Consider the following 19,931-nt stretch of genomic DNA (forward strand, 5'->3'; position numbering starts at 1 on the left):
TCTCCATGATGCAGGTAATGTCCTGTCTTCTTGGGTTACTGAAGATTACCGCATCATCAGCATACATCGATATTCGGAGGCTTGCATGTCTATCTTTAGTTTTGATAGGAAGCCTTGCTGCGTGGCAATGTCGAAGATGTTATTAAGTACATCGATTGCCAATATGAACAGGTAGGGTGACAGTGGATCACCCTGCCTGAGACCTCTTTGGTGCCTGATGTTGTCACCTGGGCAACCATTGAGTAGTATTGCCGAGGACGATGTACTGAGGATCGCTGCCAGCCAGTCCAGCCATCTTGTCGGAAATCCCCTTTTGGCAAGCAGTTCAATCAGGTACTCCCATGATACCGAGTCAAATGCTTTGGTTATGTCGAGTTTGATGAGGCAGGCAGGTGTTCTTGTGCGGTGGTAGTGCCGCGCGAGCCCCTTGACATACAAGAAGTTTTCCTGTATGCATCTCCTTTTAATGAAAGCACTTTGAGAGACAGAGGTTAGCTTATCTATATACATCGCCAATCTATTCGTCATCACCTTTGTCAGTAACTTTGCAAAGGAGTGGATGAGACTTATCGGTCTGAAATCCTTTGGCTCCGTCGCAATTTCCTTCTTAGGGAGCAACACCACCTGTGCTCGGTTAAGGTGTCCCAGAGCACCATTGTGTTGTATGTAGAAAGCATGAAAAGCGGCGAGAACATCCGGCTTGATGATTTCCCAGCAATGCTTGTAAAAATCATTGGTCAAACCATCCGGGCCAGGCGCCTTCTCACTGGGAAGATCTCTTATTGCCTGCTGAATCTCATTTTCTGTGAAGGGCCTGTCAAGTTCGAGGCCAGGTAGCTGGACCAGTGCATTTAGCTGCAGCTGTGGCCATTGGAAGGTCTGTGTTCTGTGTATCTTCTTTCCAATTAGGTCTTGGAAAAAGTCTTGGAGGACCCGTTGTTTTTCATCGTGAGCCCACACCAAGGTGCCATCCTGTTTTTTGAGTGAAGGTATGTATTGTCTTCTCTTCCTGGCTGCCATCTTCAGGTGGAAGAATCTTGTACATGCGTCTCCTGCCTTGATAAAGTTCAGTCTAGACGCCTGCCTACTCCTCTCAATCGCTGCTAAGCCCAATATCCTGATTTTGAGGTCTTGCCGTAGAATATTCTCTTCTTTTGATAGCCGTCTGCTTTCTTGGGCAACATCCAGCCTAAAAATGACCTCATTTGCAATGTATAGCTGCAGGCGTGCATTGCTGAAAAGCAGTTTGCTCCAGGTTCTTAGCGCCCGCGCCGTCTCTGCTAGCCGTGGTATTTCAAGCTGGTCCTATACTCCTATGTATATATATGCAACCTATGTGTCGGATCCACTCACTCTCAAGTGTCACTTCATCAGTAGCCAGTATATCTCGAAAAATTATTTGCTTGTAGCCTAAAATGACTAGCAGGCTAGCACATTCATCTCTACACTTGCTGCTCTGCATCCTTCCCTTGTCTTGACCTCTCGTCATCACTAATACAATGACAGTGGCCATGGCCGTCGCCTTCCTCCTCCCAGTCCTTGCACACGTCGAGGAAGTAGAGCGCGCAGACCAACGCGACGCACGCCACGAACATCGGGATCGGCCCGAAGAGCCAGAGGAAGACGGGGCAGGAGAAGTAGAACGCGCGCGCGCCGAGCGACCAGAAGTAGCTGCCGCGGTTGAGCATGTCCGTGACGTACCCGACGGCCCGGCCGCAGCGGTGCCGGTGCGCCGCCGCCGCCGCCGCCGGCGGCGGCACGTTCACGAGCACGCTCGCGTGGCTGTAGTACCGGATGGACTGCACGTTGAGGAGGAACGCCACCAGGAAGCACACCAGGATCGCGAAGAACTTGGCTGACAGCGCCGGCGCGCCCGTCGCGCCCACCACCAGCGGCGCGCCCGGGAGGAGGCCGCCGTTGCTGCTGTTGTTGTTGTTGGAGGCGGCGGTGGCGCCTCCACCGCCGCTGGACATGAGGACCGCGATCAGGGAGCTCAGGGTGATGGCTGTCGACGCCAGCAGCGTCGACGCCATGATGTTGTTGCGGATCGTCTGCACCGCCAGCACCGCGTGCTTCCCGGACGGCTCCTGCGAATTCAGCCAAGCAAATTACTGCAAGGATCAATAAACTCAACCCTGGGATTTCTGCTCCACTTCATCACTTCTTGGCTTGAAAATTTGGTTTTTGTTCGTTTGGTTGATTGATTGGCAATCATGAAACAGGAAAATTTCTCAAAAAAAAAAAGGTGCAAATGCATGCCAGGGAAAAAATGGGATGGATCGTGTGGGACTGTGCGTGGGTGCATGCATCCATGCATATGATCCGAAGTTTAAGAGCGCGCGATATGACGTGGAGAAGAAATGGATCCCACCTCCATGATGTGACGAACCCAGATGCGGCGGTTGATGGCGTTCACGCCGATGACGGTGGTCGCCGGCTGCCGGCGGACGCGGAGGAGCAGCCACGCGTGGTACCCGGCCATCACCGCCAGCCCCAGCGGCACCAGCACGTAGTCCAGCTCTTCCTTCTTCATTCCCATATACCTCCCTCTCCGTCTCCGACCGATGTCCGAGATGCGAATGCGATCACACGAGACGAGGAACGGAGGAAGACGACGACGGAGACAGGGAGCTGCAGAGCATTGGAGACTGGACGGAAGACGGCCCACTTCTCCTTCGTTAAATGGGCCGTCCTGGACCGAATCGCGGGCCCACGGCCCAGCCCATCGCGCCGAAATCACACTAGCCTGCAGCCTACTTCTACTTGTAGGCTTGCTGCCTAAGCCCTTTTTCCCCGCACCTTCGGCTTTGCTCCGACGCCGGCGAGCGAGACCGCGAGGCGAGCCACCGCGGCGGCGGTTGTGGCGATGGGGTCCATGACGATCGGTGCCAAGTACAAGACCACGATCAAGGACCCCGGCACCCCAGGCATCCTCCGCATGGTGCGTGCCACCCTCCTCCCCTCCCCTCCCCTTCCCTCCCACTCCGCGCGGCTCTCCCTCCCCTCCCTCTCCTCCCGGCGCGCGCGCACGGTTCGCTAGCAGGCTCCGGGGTGCGCCGCTGTTGCGGGCGGGGGTTTTGGTCGGCGGCTTCTGGGGCCCGCGGCAAATATTGAATCGAGGGACTGGTGGAGACTAGCCGCTGATTGGATCGGTGGAGGTGGAGGCGCGCGCGGGTTTGTGCTCATCGGCGGTAGCAAATCCGAGCCACGGGGCAGGGGTAGCTTTGTGGGTTGCCCTCTGCATCCTGGAGGTTCGGATGCGGAGGGATGAGCTAATTTGAGCATTTTTCATGTATGGATGGTCACCATTTAGTTTGCTGTTCAATTTTAGTGCCATTTGCATTTGCGTCTGGCTTCGTTTCCTTGCTCAGAAATACCCTGTTGTGTCCAAATATGATCAGTTCGTTGTTTTTCTAATTACAGAACGATGATAGGTTCACCTTCACCCCTAATGATCCACGGTCGGCAATGAAGTTCAATGTTGATTTCCGGACCATCAAAGGTATGCACTTACTTTCCTCCATCAAAGTTCTGTTGTTATGCTGGTGATTTGGCTTAAAGCTTGTTAAATATACCTAACTAACTATGGAACTTATCTTCACATACCTATAACATATCTACTGCAGGGTCATTCTAAACTATTTAACCTCAGATAAATGATCACTAGACTCAAGACAACAATTTAAGCTGTGATAGTGTTTCATGCATACTGAAACAGCTGGGTTTGTTGCCTGTGCTCCAGGTCACAAGTTCAACAAAGTAGAGGGTAACAAAGCAGCATTATTGAACCTTTCAAAAGAAGACAAGGTTTGAGCAATTTATAGCATTTTCTCTGCCTTATTTCTAATTGTTTTCAAGGTAGTATGAGATGCATATATTTTTTTTTCTCAGGCTGGAGGCTACATATTTGAGTTTGACAATGTTGGTAACCGTGACCTATCTCGCGACTTTGTAGGTAATGTTCATTTGTAGTTAGTCGATGCCAACAGAACAGTTAAATATTTTCTTTGTAAGATATCTAATGTAGGCATGGAAGGGCGGGTTTGGTGCAAGCGGTAGAGTCTTACTGCCTGTGACCGGAAGGTCCCGGGTTCGAGTCGCAGTCTCCTCGCATTGCACAGGCGAGGGTAAGGCTTGCCACTGACACCCTTCCCCAGACCCCGCACAGAGCGGGAGCTCTCTGCACTGGGTACGCCCTTTTATATCTAATGTAGGCATGAAATGAAAGTAACGTGAAGTACTTAGCTGTTTCTTGCATAAACTTATCTCCTATGCCAGTTACTTGCAATATAAGAATTTGACTAGGTACCTCATTCCAGCCAGACCTAGCATTTGGCTTGCTACATAAGATAAGATAGATCACTATAACATAACAGTGACCATTTTATAAGGAATATAATAAAATTCTGGATTAAGGGTTATTTGCTGTGCCAAGTTCGCTATGGCACTGACTCACATGAAAGCTACCATATTGAGTTTCGTGCATCTATTACCCAATAAGATGCATCCATAACTTAATACATCCTCCTTGCAGCTAGGGTTTTAGGCAAACATCAAGGGATAGTGCCTCCTAGACCAACTGTGACTCCTGAAAAACTCAGTTGCTTCTGCTGCTCTGGAACAACTCAGTGCTGCTGAAGTGGAGAGACGGGTGAAACTGTTGCGAGAAGACAGGTAATGTGATTATTTGATATATCCAGACTATTTCTTTTGGTCACAGAAATATGAAGTTCTGATGATAGTTCATATGGGCCAAATTTAATCTGCTAGAATTTGTGGAGCTTATTTACATTCTTTGAGATGATGTTTGGTTGATTAGTGATCTTTAAGATTTTTCTTTTGTAAACATAGATTTGGTTTTCCCTATGCTCTTGTAGATAAAGAAAGTTTTAGAGCATCACCTTGTACCAGTCTCTATTATTCATTTTGGTGAGCTTTGTTGCAAATGGTGTCATATCAGAAAGCTGGCTGTGGTAGTATGGATGCCATAGTGGAAATGACTGGTATAGTGTTACACCTAAAGGATTAAAACGAAGCACAAAGTTTTTCTTCTATCTGTTCTCATATAATTCTGATGGTGTTTTCTGTTTTGTTTTTTAATTATACCATTGATTTTATCATTTTAATCTCTTTGACCACTGTTATTAATTGTTCCCATTCAGGAACATGCTACATGTATGGATTTTGAAAGTCCATAGATTTCTTAGAAAAAACATGGCAAAAAAAAAAAAAACTGCAAACTATCATATGCAACAAAAGTCAAAATGTCTTATGTTTCTCAGTTTTGTTGATTTAACATTTCCCTTTACAGCGAATTGCAGAAATTACATAAGAAGTTTGTTCTTGGAAATATTCTGCAAGAATCTGAATTTTGGGCAACAAGAAAGGTAAAACTCACTTATCCTGTATATTGTTACTTGATTAGTAAATTTTAGCTGTGCACTTTATGTTTCTTCACTTGATCCATTATTTCCTTACGATCTTTGCAGAACTTACTTGAAGATGAAGCAAATAAAAGATCAAAACAAAGGCCAGGTTTCAAGAATGCGCTAGTAGATATTAAGCCAACAACTGATGGTCGGGTATGTCACTGGAATACTATTGTTGTAGCTGTAGACCATAATTCTGTACCAGAGTATTGATAAGTGTTATTTCTTATGTTCTATTCTAAGACACTGAATTTGCTGATGACTGATGGTAGTTAACTTTTTTTTATTATTTCTATGTTGAGCATTTCAGACAAACAAAGTTACTTTCCAGATCACACCTGAGATGATACATCAGGTCCGCCTTTCCACTCTGCTTCTTTATCATGAACTAATACCTATGTAGTGCTTGGTAACATCAATTGTTTCTATTTCCTGAATTGTTATAATTGCAAAATTTCTATACTATGCTGTAAAATGAAAATTACGTCATTTTGTGAGTTATGGAGTTTCTGAACATTTTGTTAGTAAAAGGTTTCAAAGATTTTTGAATCTGTATATGAATGTGTAGCAAGCCCTATACCTTCTTTGTTTCCTTAGTAGCTTTCATGCATGATGCCGTGATCCTTTATTAAGGGCGTGGTTTGGCAGGGCTCCTCCTTTTTACACTAAAAAACGGCTCCAAACGTCTCCTCTACTAAAACTACTTTGGTAGGGCTCCTCTGAAGGAGCCGGAGCCGGAGTCGGAGTCGGGGAGGAACCCTACCAGACAGGGTCTAAGCTATTTTTTATATCTTGAAAATATAATTTCCATTGTGTGCATGTGAATTTGATGCGATCAAAGGTAATATTGAGCAGGAACACTGAAAATTATGCTTCCACCCTAGCCAGTCAGGTTAGGATTAGTCCATAGCTAGCAAAATCCATCTTCATTGCTTGGAATCCTATCTGCGCTGGGTCCTGTTTCCCAAGAATACTCCATATACCTGAGGCATATATTATTCACGGAAGCAAGTTCTGGAATTCCATGATTGTATATCTGAACTTTGCAATGAATTGATATGTAAAGTCTTGAAGATATACTTCTTCCAACTTGTTAACGCCATATATCCTTTCATTTTACAGATTTTTGCAGAAAAAGCCTGCTGTCCGTAGAGCATATTTAGATTTTGTTCCAAAAAAGGTAAGACCTATTTATATTATCAATATCTTAAAATGAACTGTAGAAAATTCAGGCATAAAATTTTCCTAGTGTTATTACTGTTTCTGTATGGTCGATTGCTGATTTCTCATTATGCTCTATATATTCTGCTGTATTCTGTCATAATCTTCTCATTTTATTATATTTTCTGAGGATAGATGTCAGAAACCCGATTTTGGGAAAAATACTGTAGAGCCGAGTATCTAGTTAGGACAAAAAACACTGCAGCAGCAACAGCTGAGGCTGCTGGAGATGAGGAATTGGCTATCTTCCTGAAGAATGATGATATACTGGCCAAGGAGGCAAAGATGAAGGTTTAGTTTTAGCAATGATTGCTGTTGTAATTCATTTTTTGTTACCATGTGTTGGTGCCATTTCTTTCAAGTGACTCAATTGTTGGTTGCAGATAAAACGAGTCGATCCAACATTAGACATGGAGGCAGACACTGGAGATGATTACATTCATCTTCCGGTATGATTTTTTTCTACTATTATCTTCTTATATTTGTAAGACAAATGTGGTCTCTAGACTTTCTCATATTGAGCATATTTGCTTGCTGTTGACAATGAAGTGCTCATCCTATGTTAAAATTACTGCTCAATCATTATGTGTTTGGACACTCAGGACCATGGGATTCACCGTGATGGTAACAAAGAGACAGTCGATGCTGACAGTGAGTTGGCGAGGAGGACGCTGTCTCAGGACCTGAACCGTCATGCAGCTGTTGTTCTTGAAGGGAGCCACTTCACATATTAAATTCTACACAAACATAGGAATGAAATGTGGGTATATCAAACAAAATCCAATACTCAGAAACAAAAAAAATGGAAAGGAAACTTATGCATAGAATATAACGGTCAAATATTGTGTCTGCTAGTTTTCTTGCAAAAATGTTTTTGTGAATAAGTTGTTATAAAATGCAGGCGCGATTCTCATTGATGGCCAAGACATTAAAACACTCGATCTGAAGTTCCTGCGGACAAATATAGGTTCAGTTTCCCAAGAGCCATCACTATTTTTCAGGTACCATCATGGACACTTGAGAATTGGCAAAATTGATGCAACTGATGAAGCGATAATTGAAGCAGCCAAAACAGCTAATGTGCACTCTTTTATATCCAAACTTCCAAACCAATATGCAACTGAGGTGAGATTTTATTTTATTTAAGCAAGGACCATTGAACACCTCCCGAATCTCGTTTCTTTTTTTCCATGGTTGTGGATGAAATTATTAATATATTTAATAGCCAGAAAAATTAAGCTGGACACTGAAGAATTTATTTTGTTGTCAGCTAGGAAGCTCAGTACCAAGAAATCATGTGGAAGCAGCAATATGCTGCGTATGCTCTTTATTAATTTTCATAAAATTTTGTTAGACTCCAGAAGTAGAAAATTGCAATCATCGCTTCTTGATTAACCACTACAGGTAGGAGAAAGAGGTGTACAATTATCAGGAGGTCAGAAACAAAGAATAGCAATTGCAAGAGCCATTCTAAAAGATCCACCAATTCTACTGCTTGATGAAGCGACAAGTGCACTTGATTCTGGAATCTGAGAAGATAGTTCAGGAAGCTCTTGACATAGCTATGCAAGGAAGGACAGTTATCTTAATTGCCCACAGAATGTCAACAATCATAAATGCAGACAAGATCGTTCTTGTGGAGAATGGAAGAGTAGCTCAATCTGGAACACACGAAGAATTGCTGGAGAAAAGTGAATTCTACTCAAGTATATGCAGTATGCAAAATCTGGAGAAGGATTCTGGCAAGAGCAAGACAAGGTAGATGCAATCAATTGACCACTTTTTTTCCACATAGTAAAAATGTTCTCGCATTGAATCCATCATGGCACTGTATTGAAAATGCAACAAATGTAACACCGAGAATATACTTTTCTGCACTAGATCGATGATACCTACTTGGTTACATGGATCTGGCGTACAGTTTACTCATTTGTTTTATTTGATTGGTAAAACAGATTTATTGATCAATTCAAAGAAGAAAAGGAAAAAGAAGAATCACAAGATGGAACATACAACAAACCATCTTTCACTTCTAGTGAACAAGAAAAAACACTAGAACAGACCGAGCAACCAAAGCAAGCAATCAGAAAGAGAAGATCAACTTTCTATAGAATATTCCTTGAACTTTTAAACTGCTCCCGGAGAAGGTTCTGCTGGGCTCCACAGCAGCAGCAATCTCTGGGATTTCAAGGCCTATATTTGCTTTCTACATCATGACAGTTGGCATAGCATACATTAAACCAGATGCAAAGAGTATCGTCAGCAAGTACTTCAGTAATTTTATTCCTCATTGGACTGCTCACATTTTTCAGTAACATCTTCCAGCACTATATATATGGCCTGGTTGGTGAAAGGGCAATGAATAACCTAAGGGAGGCCCTCTTTTCAGGTTTGTTGACGACCATAACTTTGTGTCTCTCAACAATTGCAATTAACAAAGAAGAATATGATTTGTTGTTGTTCGGAATCATAACACCATTTCTCTTCAATGAACGCAGTCATTCTTCGGAATGAAATAGGTTGGTTTGAACAACCAAAGAACAGCGTCGGCTTTCTAACCTCACGTATCATCGGTGACACCTCCATGATTAAAACCATCATATCTGATCGGATGTCTCTCATTGTCCAATGTATCTCTTCAATTGTAATAACCACAGTGTTGAGCACAGTAGTGAACTGGAGGATGGGTCTTGTTGCATGGACTTTGATGCCATTCCACTTCTTGCTGGCATTGTACAGTCAGGTCTGCAAAAGGTTTTTGCCACTGACTTCTCTACATCTCACCGGAAGCTAATTTCCCTTACTTCAGAGGCTGTCAGCAATATTCAAACCGTGGCATCGTTTGTTCAGGAAGATGAAATACTAAAGAAGCAGACTTATCACTCCAAGAACCAATGCGTACAAGCAGAGTAGAAAGCAATCAAATATGGTGTAGTACAAGGGACTTCCCTCTGTTTGTGGCATATGACACATGCCATCGCATTGAGTTTCACCATCATGCTACTTGATAAGAACCTATCATCATTCAAAGATTGTGTACGATCATACCAGCATTTGCAATGACAATACCTTCCATCACAGAGCTATGGTCATTGATCCCTCTAGTCTTGTCTGCTATCACAGTATTGGACCCTGCACTTGACATACTTGACAGAGAAACGCGAATTGTACCAGATGTTCCAGAAGTGCATTCTGAAGAAGATTAGCGGGTGACGTTGTGTTTCAAGATGTCAGTTTCAGCTACACTTCAAGGCCAGAAGTGATCATACTAGATGGCTTCAATCTAGATATTGAACCAGGGCAACAGGTGGCATTGGTCGGCCCAAGTGGTTCAGGAAAATCCACAGTGTTGGCTCTTCTGCTAAGATTCTATGATCCTTGTGAAGGACAGGTGCTTGTGGATGGTAAGGACATCCGAGACTACAATTTGAGATACCTGAGAAAGCACATAGGACTAGTTCAGCAAGAGCCAATCTTGTTCAACTTGTCTATTAGAGAGAACATCAGCTATGGTAATGAAGGTGCATCAGAATCAGAAATAGTTGACGCTGCAATGGAGGCAAACATTCATGAGTTCATCAGTGGCCTGTCAAATGGATATGACACTGTGGTTGGGGACAAAGGAAGTCAGCTTTCTGGAGGTCAGAAGCAGCGAATTGCCATTGCAAGAGCTATACTAAAGAGGCCCACCATAATGCTATTGGATGAAGCGACAAGTGCTCTAGACGGTCAATCTGAGATGGTGGTGATGAGCTCCCTGCTAGCAAAAGAGTGGAAAAACAAAGGCGAGCTTTCAAGCAAGATCACAAGCATCACGATTGCACATAGAATGTCCACAGTCACGAGCGCAGATGTGATTGCCGTGATGGATAAAGGGCAGGTGATTGAATTGGGCAGCCATGAAACATTGATCTCGGCAAACAATTGTGTTTACTACAGACTGTACCATATGCAAAGCAAAGGAGTCAAAGACTAATATCATGATGTGCGGCACAGAAAGTAAAAGCAGCTGTGGAGTCAAGATCTGAAGGGAAGGAGGATCTCACTGCCAATACATTCATTGGCAAGCATTTGATGCCCCAAGAGATATGTAACTGCACTTTGCTTGTGAGAAATAAGTCGGTTACAAATGCCATCGTATATGAACAGTGTTCGCAGTTCACTGCATATTTTGATAAAATTAAGTCTGCTGGCCTATTAGGGGCCGTATCGTTTTGTCAATTTCTGCAATTTTCACAGCCCAAGTCTTCAATAAGATCCTTGAAACCAATTTCCCAAGGATACCCCCATTTTTACTTCTTAGCATGCATATTCTGCTCGGAAATAGTACAGAACGCAAGATTCAGAGTAGCTGCATAACCAACCCCCCCCCCCCCCCCCCCCCCCCCAAAAAAAAAAGAAGAAGAAGAAGAAGAAGAAGAAGTTATGCAACGAGGGACAAAGTGTTTGGCCCAATCTCATAATTCTAACGATGTTTATTTGAGTGAGAGAACGGTATTAATCATGAGGTTGTGGTTGCATCAACATTTAACATCACAATCACAATTCACAATTCACAAAGAAAACGAGGACTCTAACCCTATCCTCCACCAAGAGAAAAACGTCGTACAAGCAAACTTACACCATACAGCAAGGAAAGTAGGAACCGAAGTATTTTGAAGCTACTATTTTCAGGGAGACGAATGGGAAACCTACGCAGAGATTGCACTCGCCCACTCATCAGCTGTACCGCCTCCGATTCCCCTCGCCTCCTGTTGGTCCCTTCCTCCGTCTCCCTCCGCGCTCCTTCAGTTGTTGCGCATAACAGCTACCCATCCGGAGGCTGGCGGGCCGCAGTCACTGCTCCTGCTCCTACGGCGAGCGCGTGGCGACTGGCGACCAAGGAGCCGCTTCCGTCGGGGAAAGGACGGCGCGGGACGAACGTGAGACGGTGTGCCGCCGGAGACGGAGCGCTCTCCGGCGGCGGGGCCGCGGGGCGGCGGCGGCGCCGGCGCCAGTTGGTGCGCTGCCCAGTGTGGGCCTCCCGATCGTAATCTGACGGCCAGGAATGGGGGCCAGTTGGTGCGCTGCCCAGTGTGGGCCTCCCGATCGTAATCTGACGGCCAGGAATGGGAACGGGGAGAGTGTGGGACTCGGACTCCCAGTGTGGGCCTCCCGATCATAATAATATATCATTGGAAAATAGATATTAATAAATATTAAAAATTACAAATATTAGAAATGTGGCAGCGTATGTTCTACAGGAATAGTTGCCGTAGTTGATCCATCTCTTTTTTATGCTGCATTTAAGTTATCCTTTGTGTGGGCACTGCTATGGAAGCCATAGGTGGGGAAGGGTAGTTTCTACTAAATATTAATTACTCTCTTTCTCTCTTGGAAACTACGTCTAGAAATCATCCATTGGAACTGCCCTAAGTAAATATTAATTACTCTCTTTCTCTCTTGGAAACTACGTCTAGAAATCATCCATTGGGACTGCCCTAAGTATGTGCAATTACCTTCCCACAAGTGTAATAACATTGTGAGCAAAGTCACCTCATGGCTTTTAATTAACTTCGAGCCATTTGTTTGTAAACATTTGCCATGCCATGACCTACTATATGGCTCTTTAAGTGTTAGAAGTACCAACATGGTGAGTGGAATATAGTTAACTAGAAGAACACCCCACGTGTTGCTGTGGGAACTACTGATTTAAAATGAAATTTAAGAACTACTGTTTTGGAATAAAATTTAACTATTCATACAATTCTTATGAAGAGATTAACTATTACTCCCTCCATCCATAAGTCTCCATCGTATTAGCCTTCGGCGCAATGGCCAAGGAGCAGTAAAAAACGTCAATTTGCATTTAAGGCAAGGTGCAGCCAAGAAGCAATAAATACAGACAAGGAGCAGCTAATGAGCACCAAATGCGCAGCGCGTACGAGAAGTCAAACCCGTGGTCTCCATCTAATATGATGGAGACTCTTGGGTTTTTTTAGATGATGGAGACTTATGGACGGAGGGAGTATAAACTAATGTTAGTGGATAGTGTGGCACACTGATGTGGACAGCTAAATGTATGTTAGTGGATGATGTGTGTCGCTAATGTGTATATTATAATTGTTTGTGCTAGTGAATTTTAATTGCAAGTGATAGTGGAGTGCTGAGGTGGACACCTTGCATACAAAGAGAAATTGTTAGTAGGGTTTTGCTTTATAAGAGCGCGTTGCTATGGGAACTACTGATTTGGAATGAAATTTAACTATTCATACAATTCTTACGAAGAGATTAACTATTATAAACTAATGTTAGTGGATAGCGTGGAACACACTGATGTGGACAGCTAAATGTATGTTAGTGGATAATGGCCCTGTTCATTTCGCTGAAAAGCCATGGCTGAAAGTACTGTTCGTTGATTTGTTGCGAGAGAAAAACATTGTTCCTTCGCTGAAACAGTACGGCTCATAAGACAAGTGAACAGGGCCGATGTGTCTCGCTAACGTGGATATTATAGTTGCTTGTGTTAGTGAATTTTAATTGCAACTGATAGTGGACTACTGAGGTGGACACCTTGCAAGTCAAGAGAAATTGCCAGTGAGGTTTTGCTCTATAAGAGCAATTGATGACTGAAATGATTGCAGATGTATTCTAGAAGCTTCATCAAATACATAGATGGCCAACGGGCCGGCCCGGTCCGGTCTGGCACGGCCCGATAGCCAATGGGCCGGCACGGCACGCCGTGCCTCACAGGGCCACGGGCCTAGCCTTCGACCCAGGCACGGCCCTATGGACCGATTTCCGTGCCGGCCCGACCCAAGAAGCACGGCCATTTTCACAGGCCGTGCCAGCCCGAGGCCCACTGAGTCGCCGGGAGCAGGCAGGGTCACCGTCGCCGGTACGCAGGGGTCGTGGAGGAGTGGCGGGGGCTCGAGGCCAGCCACCGCGCGGGGGCCTTGGGGGAGGAGGGCGGCTGCCGGCGTGCTTGAGGCCGAAGCGTGCGCCGCGGCCGCGTGGGGAGGCGAGGAGGTGGCCTTGGGGGAGGAGGTGGCCGCCAGATCTGCGTCGGGGCAGAGCTCGGGGTCGGCGCGCTCGCTCCCGCAGTGGCGTCGCTCGAGGAGAAGGAGGGGCAGGGGGCGTCGACGTCCGCGCTCGGTCGTCGGCGCTGCAAGGAGAGGAGAGGTCGCGCAAGGAGCCGAGGACGCCGAGGAGAGGGAGGAGACATCCTGAACTCCCGGTCCTGCGTCCGCTCTCGCTCGCCTCACCCGACACGAGGAAAGGGGAGGAGGCATCCACGGTCCAGCTCTAGGGTTCAGGGTGAGGGAGAGGGTGAGCCGCCGCGGGCATGAGGGAAGGGTAGGGGGCGGGCGTCCGTGGCGTCGGCTCTAGGGTTTGGGGTGAGGGAGAGGGAGAGCCGCTGTGGGCGTGAGGGAGGGGAAGGGGGCGTCCGTCCGCGGCGCCGACTCTAGGATTAGGGGTGAGGGGAGAGGGAGAGCCGCCCTGCGCCGAGGAAGAGGGGAGAGAGAAGCACGAGCTGCGAGGTGAGGATTTATGGTTCGAGGATGGGGGCTCGAGGCCAGCCACCGCGCGGGGGCCTTAGGGGAGGAGGGAGGCTGCCGGCGTGCTCGAGGCCGGCCGCGTGCGCCGCGGCCGCGTGGGGAGGCGAGGAGGAGGTGGGCGCCGGGGCTGGGAGGTGGCCGCGTGGGGAGGCGACCGCGTGGGGAGGCGAGGAGGCTAGGAGGAGGCGATAGGGTTCGGGCGTGGGGGAGGGGAGGGGAGGGGGCTGCGCGGGCTGGCTCTTAGCAGGCCGGCTGGCTGGGCCGCCAGCGGGCCGCCGGCTTTGTAGCAGGCCGGCCGTGTCGGCCCACGTGCCTGGGGTAAGGCCCAGGCACGGCTTGCTCCTCCGGGCCGGGCCAGCTCGGGCCCGCTAGCCTCCGTGCGGGGCCGTGCTTGGGCCGAGCAAAAAAAATGGGCCTTGGGCTGGGCCGACGGGCTCGGGCTCCATGGCCAACTATAATCAAATATACGTACCATTATTGTTCCTTCCACAACCTAGAGCTAGTCCAAATATATAATAAGCGTTATGGACATCTATATGCAGTAGACCCTAAGATATTTCATTCTTTCATTTTTTATGTGCAATCTGCAATAATGTTTGTTCTCTAGAAAAAAAAAACATGATTGGACTTGTGTGTGGTGTTAAACGTAGGTGATGTTTGCAAAAAAAAACCCAGAGCGGCATTGTCCTTTAAAAAAGTTTCATCCAGAGCGGCATTGAACTTGTGTGTGGTGTTAAATGTAGGTGATGTCCTGCCGTTGTCCTTTAAAAAAAATGGATATTTGCAATAATTCTGCCTAAATCTTTCATTTTTTACATGGTTAATTTCAATTGTAATATCTGATCATTTACAGCTTATTTTGCATTGCTGATAGATTGGAAGACAATAAACGAATAAAGAAAAATTAAATCAAGCATTTGGTTTGGTATTTCTTTTTTTTTCGAAAGATCCGTTACCGGCTTTCATTGATAAGGTAAGAGCATATTATTTACAAAGGTTTGGCACAAGGATTGCCAAATTGCATGGCTTTCACATCCCAGTGAGAGTCATGCCACCCCTGCGTTTTAGAGTTACATCTTACATAGGGTTTATAGCATCTACAGGAGGCTGCTCCAGTGAAGGCAACAATTCTTCTAGTCCTCTATTTCCGGCCCGTATCTACGTCCTTGCTTCGTCTTGTATGGCTCTGAATACTTGCTCCAGCGTTCTGGAGGATCTTTGAAACACCCGATTGTTCCTTTCCTTCCATATTTCCCAGGCTATCAGCATGATCATCGAGCATACCCCTTCGCTTGCATCTCTTGTTCCACTGTTGGCCATGTCAGCATACCATTGTCTCAGATCTTCCCTCTGTGTCCAGTGTGTCGGCCTTAGGGCAGCCGCCGAGATCTAGGAGCCCACCTTGTCCTAGACACTCCTCGAGTAGCCACACTCTTGAAAGAGGTGTGAGACCGTCTCCAGGTTCCTCACATAGAGTTGGCAGAAATATTCATTTGGCCATTGCCTAAGCATTAGCCTTGCAGCTGTCCAAACGCGGTTTTGTAGCATAAGCCAAGTGAAGAATCGACATTTTGGCGGCGCCTTTGTTTTCCATGTGATTTTAGCTGTCATGGATGAGGACATTCCAAGGAATTGCATTCTATATGCCGATCTTGCTGTGTACTGTCCATCCGCTGTGTGTAGCCAGCTGATCCTATCCTCATTTGCCGACTGGACAGAGATTTCTTGTAAGCAAGTCCATAGTGATATAAATTCCTCGACCACTCGCTCTGTCATGCTGTAGTCGACATCTCTGATCTAGTTTTCATCGTCCAGGGCATCACAAACTATTATGTTCTTCCTCTTGCTATGCCTGAACAAGGCCGGGTACAATATTGCAGGTGTTTGACCATGTAGCCAGCGAGATGACCAGAACTTAGCCTTTTTTTCATTTCCTAAGACCACACTTGTAGCAACATTGAAGAGTGCAATGTCACTATTGTCAACCGGCAACTCCATTCCTTTCCAGGGTCTGTCAGTGTCGTCCCACGAGAACCAGAGCCACCAAAGCCGCAGGGCACGACTGAACCTTTCCAGTTCGATGATGCCTAGACCACTAAGCCTGGGCAAAATACCCGATACCCATTACCCGTACCCAAATTACCCGAACCCGGACCCGAATTACCCGAACCCGAGGTACCCGATCCCAAATTCGGATAGCGATTTTGATTACCCGAAATTAGTTTGGGTAATTCGGGTAATATCCCCCGGTACCCAAACTACCCGAACTACCCAAAGATTTGTTTTGTCTTTGTATTCATCATCTGTTGTTAGCTGAACCATTTAACTTATCACTTTATTAGAATATAATTCTCTCTATTTGAATGAGTGACTGTAATATATTATTCTCTACAAATTGCTATTGAAATTCTATACAAATTGCTGCTGAAATTATGTATAGATCGCTACTGAAATTTAGTGTAGTTTGTTGTTTTCTGTAAATTTGGGTATATCGGGTAATACCCGAACCCGAACCCGAATTATCGGGTACCCGAATTTGCGGGTACTGTTTTTTCGGGGGTAATATTGGGTAGCAATTTTTATTATCCGAATTTTGAATTACCCGAATTACCCGACCCGAAAAAATCGGGTAACCCGAACGCCCAGGCTTATAGACCACCGTTGTTTGTTGGTGTACATACCTTGTTCCATGCAACCTTGCATTTCCTTCCAGTTAGCTCCTTGTCTCCGGCCCACAAGAATCTTCTACGAAGTTTGTCTAGTTCTTTCAAGAAATTTTTGGTTACCTTCATAGCTGTCAGCAGGTAAACTGGCAGGGAGCTAAGCACAGAGCGCACCAACTCCCTGCGGCCAGCAACATTCAACAGTCGCCCTTGCCAGCCAGCCACCCTATCTTTAGCTCTATCTTGGATGTATTGCAGGTGCACCATTCTTAACCTTCCAAGTGTGAGAGGCAGTCCTAAGTATTGCATTGGAAAAGTCACTCTTGGTCTAGGGAAGTCTTGTAGTATATGTTCCATATCTAGGTCCACACATCTAATCGGTGCCACGGTGCTCTTTTGCATGTTTATCTGTAATCCAGTGGCTGCACCAAAAGCATTGAGGATCTCCATGATGCAGGTAATGTCCTGTCTTCTTGGGTTACTGAAGATTACCGCATCATCAGCATACATCGATATTCGGAGGCTTGCATGTCTATCTTTTAGTTTTGATAGGAAGCCTTGCTGCGTGGCAATGTCGAAGATGTTATTAAGTACATCGATTGCCAATATGAACAGGTAGGGTGACAGTGGATCACCCTGCCTGAGACCTCTTTGGTGCCTGATGTTGTCACCTGGGCAACCATTGAGTAGTATTGCCGAGGACGATGTACTGAGGATCGCTGCCAGCCAGTCCAGCCATCTTGTCGGAAATCCCCTTTTGGCAAGCAGTTCAATCAGGTACTCCCATGATACCGAGTCAAATGCTTTGGTTATGTCGAGTTTGATGAGGCAGGCAGGTGTTCTTGTGCGGTGGTAGTGCCGCGCGAGCCCCTTGACATACAAGAAGTTTTCCTGTATGCATCTCCTTTTAATGAAAGCACTTTGAGAGACAGAGGTTAGCTTATCTATATACATCGCCAATCTATTCGTCATCACCTTTGTCAGTAACTTTGCAAAGGAGTGGATGAGACTTATCGGTCTGAAATCCTTTGGCTCCGTCGCAATTTCCTTCTTAGGGAGCAACACCACCTGTGCTCGGTTAAGGTGTCCCAGAGCACCATTGTGTTGTATGTAGAAAGCATGAAAAGCGGCGAGAACATCCGGCTTGATGATTTCCCAGCAATGCTTGTAAAAATCATTGGTCAAACCATCCGGGCCAGGCGCCTTCTCACTGGGAAGATCTCTTATTGCCTGCTGAATCTCATTTTCTGTGAAGGGCCTGTCAAGTTCGAGGCCAGGTAGCTGGACCAGTGCATTTAGCTGCAGCTGTGGCCATTGGAAGGTCTGTGTTCTGTGTATCTTCTTTCCAATTAGGTCTTGGAAAAAGTCTTGGAGGACCCGTTGTTTTTCATCGTGAGCCCACACCAAGGTGCCATCCTGTTTTTTGAGTGAAGGTATGTATTGTCTTCTCTTCCTGGCTGCCATCTTCAGGTGGAAGAATCTTGTACATGCGTCTCCTGCCTTGATAAAGTTCAGTCTAGACGCCTGCCTACTCCTCTCAATCGCTGCTAAGCCCAATATCCTGATTTTGAGGTCTTGCCGTAGAATATTCTCTTCTTTTGATAGCCGTCTGCTTTCTTGGGCAACATCCAGCCTAAAAATGACCTCATTTGCAATGTATAGCTGCAGGCGTGCATTGCTGAAAAGCAGTTTGCTCCAGGTTCTTAGCGCCCGCGCCGTCTCTGCTAGCCGTGGTATTTCAAGCTGGTCCTATACTCCTATGTATATATATGCAACCTATGTGTCGGATCCACTCACTCTCAAGTGTCACTTCATCAGTAGCCAGTATATCTCGAAAAATTATTTGCTTGTAGCCTAAAATGACTAGCAGGCTAGCACATTCATCTCTACACTTGCTGCTCTGCATCCTTCCCTTGTCTTGACCTCTCGTCATCACTAATACAATGACAGTGGCCATGGCCGTCGCCTTCCTCCTCCCAGTCCTTGCACACGTCGAGGAAGTAGAGCGCGCAGACCAACGCGACGCACGCCACGAACATCGGGATCGGCCCGAAGAGCCAGAGGAAGACGGGGCAGGAGAAGTAGAACGCGCGCGCGCCGAGCGACCAGAAGTAGCTGCCGCGGTTGAGCATGTCCGTGACGTACCCGACGGCCCGGCCGCAGCGGTGCCGGTGCGCCGCCGCCGCCGCCGCCGGCGGCGGCACGTTCACGAGCACGCTCGCGTGGCTGTAGTACCGGATGGACTGCACGTTGAGGAGGAACGCCACCAGGAAGCACACCAGGATCGCGAAGAACTTGGCTGACAGCGCCGGCGCGCCCGTCGCGCCCACCACCAGCGGCGCGCCCGGGAGGAGGCCGCCGTTGCTGCTGTTGTTGTTGTTGGAGGCGGCGGTGGCGCCTCCACCGCCGCTGGACATGAGGACCGCGATCAGGGAGCTCAGGGTGATGGCTGTCGACGCCAGCAGCGTCGACGCCATGATGTTGTTGCGGATCGTCTGCACCGCCAGCACCGCGTGCTTCCCGGACGGCTCCTGCGAATTCAGCCAAGCAAATTACTGCAAGGATCAATAAACTCAACCCTGGGATTTCTGCTCCACTTCATCACTTCTTGGCTTGAAAATTTGGTTTTTGTTCGTTTGGTTGATTGATTGGCAATCATGAAACAGGAAAATTTCTCAAAAAAAAAAAAAGGTGCAAATGCATGCCAGGGAAAAAATGGGATGGATCGTGTGGGACTGTGCGTGGGTGCATGCATCCATGCATATGATCCGAAGTTTAAGAGCGCGCGATATGACGTGGAGAAGAAATGGATCCCACCTCCATGATGTGACGAACCCAGATGCGGCGGTTGATGGCGTTCACGCCGATGACGGTGGTCGCCGGCTGCCGGCGGACGCGGAGGAGCAGCCACGCGTGGTACCCGGCCATCACCGCCAGCCCCAGCGGCACCAGCACGTAGTCCAGCTCTTCCTTCTTCATTCCCATATACCTCCCTCTCCGTCTCCGACCGATGTCCGAGATGCGAATGCGATCACACGAGACGAGGAACGGAGGAAGACGACGACGGAGACAGGGAGCTG

General features: G+C 46.9%; 2 protein-coding genes and 2 pseudogenes across 2 annotated transcripts; 2 read left to right on the top strand and 2 right to left on the bottom strand.

Annotated features, from left to right (window-relative positions):
• Positions 1–1,392: 1,392 nt before the first annotated feature.
• On the bottom strand, positions 1,393–2,593 carry LOC136502284 (uncharacterized). Its single transcript, XM_066497736.1, has 2 exons — positions 2,372–2,593; positions 1,393–2,087 (listed from the first exon to the last, which is right to left on the bottom strand). Exons 1-2 carry the CDS (start codon positions 2,537–2,539, stop codon positions 1,443–1,445), a joined length of 813 nt encoding a protein of 270 aa, XP_066353833.1. The 5' UTR covers positions 2,540–2,593; the 3' UTR covers positions 1,393–1,442.
• Positions 2,594–2,794: 201 nt separating this feature from the next.
• Positions 2,795–7,384, top strand: LOC136499498 (general transcription and DNA repair factor IIH subunit TFB1-1-like; annotated as a pseudogene).
• A 19-nt stretch (positions 7,385–7,403) lies between these two features.
• LOC136499499 (ABC transporter B family member 14-like) lies at positions 7,404–10,626 on the top strand (annotated as a pseudogene).
• Positions 10,627–18,687: 8,061 nt separating this feature from the next.
• Positions 18,688–19,890, bottom strand: LOC136502283 (uncharacterized). The gene is made up of 2 exons (XM_066497735.1): positions 19,669–19,890; positions 18,688–19,382 (listed from the first exon to the last, which is right to left on the bottom strand). The coding sequence occupies exons 1-2, from the start codon at positions 19,834–19,836 to the stop codon at positions 18,738–18,740; spliced, it is 813 nt and encodes a 270-aa protein (XP_066353832.1). The 5' UTR covers positions 19,837–19,890; the 3' UTR covers positions 18,688–18,737.
• Between the last annotated feature and the right edge of the window lie 41 nt (positions 19,891–19,931).

This window comes from Miscanthus floridulus, chromosome 13 (genome assembly GCF_019320115.1).
Source record: "Miscanthus floridulus cultivar M001 chromosome 13, ASM1932011v1, whole genome shotgun sequence".
NCBI classification, from domain to species: domain Eukaryota; kingdom Viridiplantae; phylum Streptophyta; class Magnoliopsida; order Poales; family Poaceae; genus Miscanthus; species Miscanthus floridulus.

Coding starts and splice junctions, on each gene's coding strand:
- LOC136502284 (XM_066497736.1), bottom strand. CDS start 2,539: ATGGGAATGAAGAAGGAAGAGCTGGACTACGTGCTGGTGCCGCTGGGG. Junction 2,088..2,371: donor GGGTTCGTCACATCATGGAG/GTGGGATCCATT, acceptor CTGAATTCGCAG/GAGCCGTCCGGGAAGCACGC.
- LOC136502283 (XM_066497735.1), bottom strand. CDS start 19,836: ATGGGAATGAAGAAGGAAGAGCTGGACTACGTGCTGGTGCCGCTGGGG. Junction 19,383..19,668: donor GGGTTCGTCACATCATGGAG/GTGGGATCCATT, acceptor CTGAATTCGCAG/GAGCCGTCCGGGAAGCACGC.